Here is an 8,221-nt window from a genome sequence, read left to right on the forward strand (position 1 = left end):
ATATGCGAAAAATAGTCATTTCGTGATTTAAGACGGCGCTTATTCCGTCGGATCCCGGTCATTTAGCTACTCATAACGAGTGCACCTCTGCACATGTGTGGACATTGTACCAACGCCACCAACGGTCATACATCTATGACACAGTGCATGAGGGTAGGCCACTAGAGGAAACCCAAGAGTTGGAACGTAAACTGAGAGAATTCGATCCGACATCGGGATGGGAATCCGGTGTGGCTTAGTGGATAGAGCGTCAGCACGTTGAGCTGAAAATCCCGGTTCAAATCCCGGTGCCGGAGAGAATTTTTCTCTGTTCCACTCTTCCATCATCATATGATGATGCAGAATTTCTGCACTGAAATATCATGTGTACTTCGGTACATCGTAATATACTATTATTGTAAGTCAATGCTCAAGGGGATATGATATAAGCTCATGATAATATGTATTCGAATAATTAGCTTTATCTGTTCTTGATCTAATCCGTCGATCGTCTTAAGCCAGGGCTGTGCACCAGGATCGAATACAAACTCTAAATGGGGACGCTTAATATTCATCCGTAACGTAATCAACGCTGCACGGTGCTCGGGAGGAAGAAAGGAGTTGAAGAGAAGTCATACGGCTTCCCGTGAGAGATTAGAATTCGTTCTTGGTGCCCAGCCCTGTCTTAAGCCTTGGATTTTCTGAACCGATGCATGCGACGTGCGAGGCCGGCGCTGTTGCGGCCTGGCCATGTCATCTCGCGCAGGTTACGTGGGCAGCAGCACATGGAAGTCTTACGGAGTAGATGCGTTTCCGTCTAAAACCCTAGATCATATATGTAACAGATATGTCGGGGTTATAGGCTTTGAGGTTAACAACTTTTGTCAGGTTTACTACGCTGCCATCTAGTTATTACATAAGGAGTCACATCATAATACCCATTTGAATTGAATTAGCGACTATGCTGCCATCTCGTGTTCGTTTACGGCGGACGGGTGGCGATCCTGGCGGTTGTTCTCTTCAAAGCGCTGCCGATTTTAACGTAGCGAGGAGTTATCTGTTACATATATGATCTAGGCTACAACGCTTCCAAGGTCATGTTTCAACCACCGTGGAACGATGCGAGGCTTGTTGTTTCTCAAGCTGCGAGTTCCCGTGGTGGAGTAGTTGCTAGCGTACAGTCCGGATTTTCGCTTAAAAATTCTGTTAAGTTCCTTCAGTGGAACGACCAAACTCGGACAGCAAGCTTTCAGCTCACATATTCGGATTTTCTTAGCCACAAATTCCCTTACAAAGACGCGTTTTCGCGTACTTTTTAATTGGTTCTTCCATTTTTCCATTGACATTGACAGTGTTCTTGCCTCCTATTCGCTGCTTTTGAAATGGGAAGATAATTTATGTACTTATGCTTAGTCAACAGTCTGGAAACTGTTGGAACCTCATAAGTGGCACCACTAAAGCATAATTCGTGAGGAAACTGAGCAAGGAGATTATTTGATAAGGTGGCTAGGGCTGGGGACGGAACGGTTCGGTTCGGAGCAGTTACTGTGACGTCATTACTCGGTTGATCCGAGTACAGTACAGAGTACAAATTTGTGGCGGCAGATTTAAAATTTAGATAGATTCAGTGTTTTACAAGCGTTGTAGTAAAGCGCTTTCGCTTTGCCAATTGACGGGGAAAAAAGTGCTTCTCTTCATTGAAAAATAGCGGTTGCAAATTTTATTTGAATGATTACAACTATTTGCGGAGTTATTCTATATGAAGGGTCCATTTAACTTTGTGCTGTTATATATGAGAGACGAAATAAAATTGATAAAATAATTTATAACACTAACAGCTTATAATTTAACATGTGAGGTAAACGTTAAACGCTGCAGCTAAGTAAAAAAAAAAAATAAGATAGCAATAAACAGAGTCCATGAAGCGCTGCCTAAAGCGTTTAAAAATAACACACAGAATTATTTACTATTAATAAAGTCGATCACAGAGTACTGAATACGGAGCAGATTTTGACAGTGATATTTTGTCACAGATATTTCGCGTCATCAGTTATAGGTTTATAAATGATAATCAAATACCTGTAAAAAATATCGGTTTGTGAAATATCGACCATCTCTATTTACTTATATATTTGGTACACTACATAAAAACTAGGGTTCCTTTTTTTAGTTATGGTAGCCTTAATATTTTAAACTGTAACGCCAATACTTCAAACGCGTGACGTCATACAATTTCGTGTGGCAGTTACCCAAAGTCTGTGTTGTGGCAAGACCGTCCCCAATACTCAGACCTTAATACAGAAAAAAGATGGCCGCCGCTGCGGTCCAACCATTTCCATTTATATAGACGGTTCCGCCATATCTATATGTTAAATAGTTCAATTTTTCGTATATATTAAGTTGAATTACTAAATTTTGTCTTAAATAAACGTCCAGCGTTAATTTATGAGCGATGTTAGGTTCAATTTCAAAGGCGAGACAACAAGATAGATATGGTACGAGTAGAAAGGCATTGCTATGAAGTTATGAACTTGACAGTGCAAACGAAGCCTGAAAATAGTTTTCAGTGAATTGAAAATCATACCCTGATTTCCGTATAAGTTAGCCTACTGCAGTAAATGCAAACGTTCACTAATAAGTTAGTTGTTAGGCATACAAAAGGATAACACACACTCAAAATCAATAACACAATTAAACAAGGTCAGCCAATATTAGGCCTATAGGGACTGCTGCTGCTGCTTGTATTTTATATTTTCAATAGATAGATGTTGACAACCTAGGGTTCTTAGCCTAATTCGTCCTGAATTTCAATTCTTTATGTTTTGCCTTTTTTAGACTTAGGCCTAACTCTTCATGACTTCTTTTCACTTTTCTCGATAATTGGTTTGAAATGTTTTTCCCTCGTTCAACACCTTTGTATAGTTATTAATGATGGAATTTCTTCTACACTATCATCTTTCATATTTAAGAAAATAACATAGTCACCTTAAACAACAGTCATAAATGGAACCACAATTTTTTCCTGAACATCACTTTGAAACTGATCAAAAGTGCTAATAATATTCCTTTCATACCATTCCCTGAAAAATTCTTCTTCTCTCTCCATCTGTTTCCCTTTCCGTTGATGTGGATTCTTTCTGGCGCTAGAATGACTGACATTACGGTATGAAAGTTGATTAGGAAATATGGTCATGGGTAAGATTCGAAATTTACCGAGGAATACGAAAAACATCACCATTTACGACAGGAAAAATATATTTCCTAATAACTACAGTAATCTAGGTTCAAAATGTTTTATGTGTAACACTGTCATTTTAGGAGGATAGGAGCTGGTCACCCTACCCGATTATCTCTTGGCTTAGTTGCCTCATAAGTGATGCTTTGTTGGTATCATTTGTGAGGTTCAGACAGTTGACTATACAACAACAAACTGTAATTTCCTTAACTTGGAAATTGTCACGATTATACACCTAAACCATTTATAGCGCAGTAAACTCTGAAATGTGAAAGACAGATCCACTATTATAATTACAACCCGGCACATTTCACGATGTAATAAATACAAGAAAACATCTTAACAAAACCACGTGATAATCATGCTTTGACAGCTACCGGCTCCATTTTGGCCATTATCGATACCTACATTCCCCGAATTTTCCATGCCCAGTAAAAAAAAAAAAAAAAATCGGGGAACACTTAAATAGATTCCGTATTAAAGACGATGCAACTTGCATTTGTGGGGAGGAATCTCAAGATGTCAAACATATATTATATGATTGTCCAGTCTTTTGCCGTGAAAGATACGAGCTTGAGTTGTTACTGAACACTTTAAATTATACATTTACCAAACCGTTAACCAATATACTTACAAACTCTAAATCATATGATTATTTCATGTCCTTCTTGAATAGAATATTCGTGAAACTGTAAAATGTTAAATTATTCCGGGAAAAAAATCGTATTAGTTCTAATCAACTATTATGAAACTGTAAGTCTTCAATTTCGCATACTATAGCATTGTACTATTGGTTTTAATTTTTATTTTAATTAGGTATTTGATTTCTAATTTTGAGCCATTTCTTGTAATACCTGATTATTGCCAATTGTTGTTACTAAATAATGTATTTAATTCGTAAATTTTAAGTCATCTCTTAGTATAGCTATTTATTGCTTCTAAAATAATATGTTTAATAGCTATGTCTTCCTATAACCATTACAGTTTGTCTTGACAAAGAGTACCATGATACAATAAATATAGAGAAATGTCTAGAAGCTTTATGAAATATTATTTTGTTGTTACAGTGAAAAATAACAAATTGAAATAGATTGAAACACAAAATAAGATAAGATAAGATAATAACTGCCTCCCATTGGAGGTAGCCCAGAAGGACTAAGTATACTCTAGTAAATGAATTTTACAATATTAAATGTTGACATAAATTTTGTAGAAAGAAAATTAAAATAAACATATATGAATATAAAGTGAATAAAAAAAATTAAACAGAGTGATTATGATGACTCAGAATTTGGCAAGAGCGTTTCAAAACTGAAGTTATGATGTCAGTAGTAAGTCTCTGTGGTAGTTCAAAAGTCTTCCTGAAGCTTTCAAAGAACTTGGGAATCACACCACGTAACGTCAAGAAGATGTGAATTAAAGACATGGTCCATGTATATAATGCTTGAAAATAGCTATTGATCCTTTGCGTGTTTGTTTTTAAAATAATGTGTTTAATCTGTAACTAAATGTTATGTTTTATTTAACGACGCTCGCAACTGCAGAGGTTATATCAGCGTCGCCGGATGTGCCGGAATTTTGTCCCGCAGGAGTTCTTTTACATGCCAGTAGATTTAATGGCATGAGCCTGTTGCATTTAAGCACACTTAAATGCCATTGACCTGGCCCGAGATCGAACCCGCAACCTTGGGCATAGAAGGCTAGCAATATACCAACTCGCCAACCAGGTCGACCTGTAACTATAGTCAGTGCAGTGATATTAGTATCTCTTTTTTTGTTACCTATTGCTTTAAAAAGAATATGTTTAACTTGTAATTTTAAGTCAATTTTTCTACTATTCCTTTACTGTTTACATTTGTTTTTAAATCTTTTGTATTGCCCCTACTATTATATATTGCCCTTCAAGAATTTCGTTATTCGTTAATTATAAGTCATTACTTGTGTTAATATTTTAATTATTGTACTTGTTCCTGAATCACGTATGTAACTTGGAACCGTAAATCATTGCTTGTAATATCCTTTTATTACTCTTAACTGTTCCATTGTTTCATGAATTAATTATTAATTTGAAAGTGAAAGCCAAACTTTGTTATATTAATGTACTATTGCTTATCTTTTTAAGGTCGTGTATTTACTCTGAAACGGTTAGACATTCTTGTATATCTTTTGCATTGATTATTCCTCAAACATCTCATTATTATTTAACAGGATCCATTCTTTCATTAAGGTGCATTCTTCTACATAATTCATGTGAATTGTAACCTTAACTACAATTTTATATTATAATTTTACTATTGTTTATTGGTTCTAAAATATGTATTTTGATGCCAACTATAACCCTAATATACCTTAGGGTGAAATAGGGTTTATTAAATTGGATTTAAAAAAAAGTGATACTGAGACTGTGATGCAGAAGGATGTGAAGTTAAGTTGAAGGACGAAGACTTACAGATAGAGAAAGAATAAGACATCAAGAATGATTTGAATAATTTCAAGGGAAAAATTGTTCCGGGGCCGGGTATCGATCCCGGGACCTCTGGTTGAACGTACCAGCGCTCTACCACTGAGCTACCCGGGAACTCCACCCGACACCGTCTCAATTTTTCCCTTTATATCCACACAACTCGCGTGTGCTGACGAAACGCCAGTGACCACATCGAGTGCACACAATCTCTGTGTGACTTGGAATTGTGGTTTTCTGTTAACGTACACAGTGACGTATATATTATGCAAATCTAGTCTTTCAGGTGAAGCTTCCTGTAAAGCAGATTTGAATAATTTCAAAGGAAAATTGTTCCGGGGCCGGGTATAGATCCCGGGACCTCTGGTTGAACGTACCAGCGCTCTACCACTGAGCTACCCGGGAACTCCACCCGACACGTCTCAACTTTTCCCTTTATATCCACATAACTCGCGTGGGCTGACGAAACGCCAGAGACCGAGTGCACACAATCTCTGTGTGACTTGGAATTGTGGTTTTCTGTTAACGTACACAGTGACGTATATATTATGCAAATCTAGTGTTTCAGGTGAAGCTTCCTGTAAAGCAGATTTGAATAATTTCAAGGGAAAAATTGTTCCGGGGCCGGGTATAGATCCCGGGACCTCTGGTTGAACGTACCAGCGCTCTACCACTGAGCTACCCGGGAACTCAAATTATTCAAATCTGCTTTACAGAAAACTTCACCTGAAAGACTAGATTTGCATAATATATACGTTACTGTGTACGTTAACAGAAAACCACAATTCCAAGTCACACAGAGGTTGTGTGCACTCGATGTGGGTCTCTGGCGTTTCGTCAGCCCACGCGAGTTGTGTGGATATAAAGGGAAAACTTGAGACGGTGTCGGGTGGAGTTCCCGGGTAGCTCAGTGGTAGAGCGATGGTACGTTCAACCAGAGGTCCCGGGATTTGATATGCGGCCCGGAACAATTTTTCCCTTGAAATTATTCAAATCTGCTTTACAGGAAGCTTCACCTGAAAGACTAGATTTGCATAATCAAGAATGATGATAATCAAGAAATGGAAATGAAGAAAGGAAGGGAAAATGAACAAAGAACTGGGAAGGGAATATGTCTTCAAAAAGCGAAGGGCGGGAATCAGACGAAGTAGGCCTATTCGAAGGGCATAAGTGCAACGAATTTTTATATTTATAATTTCGTGCACCAGGGAGCGAAATGTGGAAGATTTGGTGTCGGTAACAGTGAACCGGGCATTGAAGTGTGGAACTTACCAAACAAGACGATGGACACGAATGCAGCGAGGACGAAGATCAACAGTGATGTTCTCATTGTCTTGTTGTAAGGCAACTGCTCTGCTGTGAATGGTACGCCGTCACGGTGAAAACGAAGAGCTCCACCGACTTCTTTTATACGGTCTGCAGACCGATAACGTTGAATTACGTAGTTTACTATGATAAGCTCATAGTAATGGAAGTAGATTATATAATACACGACACATTTGTTTCATTATAATATGGCGTGCTATGCGTCCATTTGTAATTATGGAGTAATTCATTCGTAGTGTTCTGCCCAAGTGCATGTCTTTCACTGCAAACCCAGCATTCTCCACTCTTTCCTATTTTTTGCCTTCCTCTTGGTCTCCGTTTATGATCCATGTATCTTAATATTGTTTATTGTTTGATAGCTTCATCTGCCCCGAACTCTTCTCCCGTTCACCATTCCTTCCAGTACATCCTTCAGTAGGCAGTTTCTTCTTAGTCAGTGACCCAGCCAATTTCTTTTTTCTTCCCAATCAGTTTCAGCATCAGTCTTTCTTCACCCACTCTTTCCAACATAGCTTCGTTCTTATTGTGTATGTTCATTTCTCACTCTCCATTCTTCTCCATATCCACATTGAAAATGATTCTAGTTGCTTCTCTTCACATCGTCGTAATGTCTATTTTTCTGCCCCATACAATGCTACACTCCACACAAAGCAGATAATTAGTCCGCCCCTTAGTTATTTTTCCAGAGGTCAGCAGAAGATACTCCTTTTTCTATTAAAAGCTTCCTTTGCCATTGCTATCCTCTTTTTAACTTCTTGGCAGCAGCTCATGTTACTGCTTATAGTATATATCCCAAGTATTTGGAGCTGTCCACTTGTTGTACTGCCTCATTTAGAATTCACAAGTTTACCTTCTTTATTTTTCTGCCTATGACCACGATTGTCGTCTTGTTTGCATTTATCATCATCTCACTTAGCCCACAGCTGTTATTTAGCTCGAGTAGTATATATGGGGTGATCATAATTCAGAAATTGGAAACCATAATAGGCTAATGTTATTTGGGATTTCCCGATCTCTGAGCGGGTCAAAAACTCTGATGGAACGGATATTTAATCCCTGCTGTGAATTTCGGTGAAGTTCGGAGGGTCTAGTTAGTCAAATCCACTCTCAGCTACAGCTGGTACCTCCTGCGGTCTTTTAAGATGTGAACGATAGAGTGGTGTGCGGAAAGCAACGGGAAGATATCGTATTGATATATCCCAAGAAAAACTACAAACATG

General features: G+C 38.1%; 1 protein-coding gene across 1 annotated transcript in view; it reads right to left on the reverse strand.

The window, feature by feature from the left end:
* The window catches only part of LOC138705198 (uncharacterized), a 47,311-nt gene extending 40,237 nt beyond the window's left edge, over nt 1-7,074 (reverse strand). Inside the window, exon 1 of the mRNA XM_069833941.1 lies at nt 6,948-7,074. Within this exon, the coding sequence (XP_069690042.1) occupies nt 6,948-7,005 (58 nt within the window). The 5' untranslated portion in view covers nt 7,006-7,074. The remainder of the gene's footprint in view (nt 1-6,947) is intronic.
* Between the last annotated feature and the right edge of the window lie 1,147 nt (nt 7,075-8,221).

The sequence above is a fragment of the Periplaneta americana genome, chromosome 8 (assembly GCF_040183065.1).
Source record: "Periplaneta americana isolate PAMFEO1 chromosome 8, P.americana_PAMFEO1_priV1, whole genome shotgun sequence".
Lineage (NCBI taxonomy): Eukaryota > Metazoa > Arthropoda > Insecta > Blattodea > Blattidae > Periplaneta > Periplaneta americana.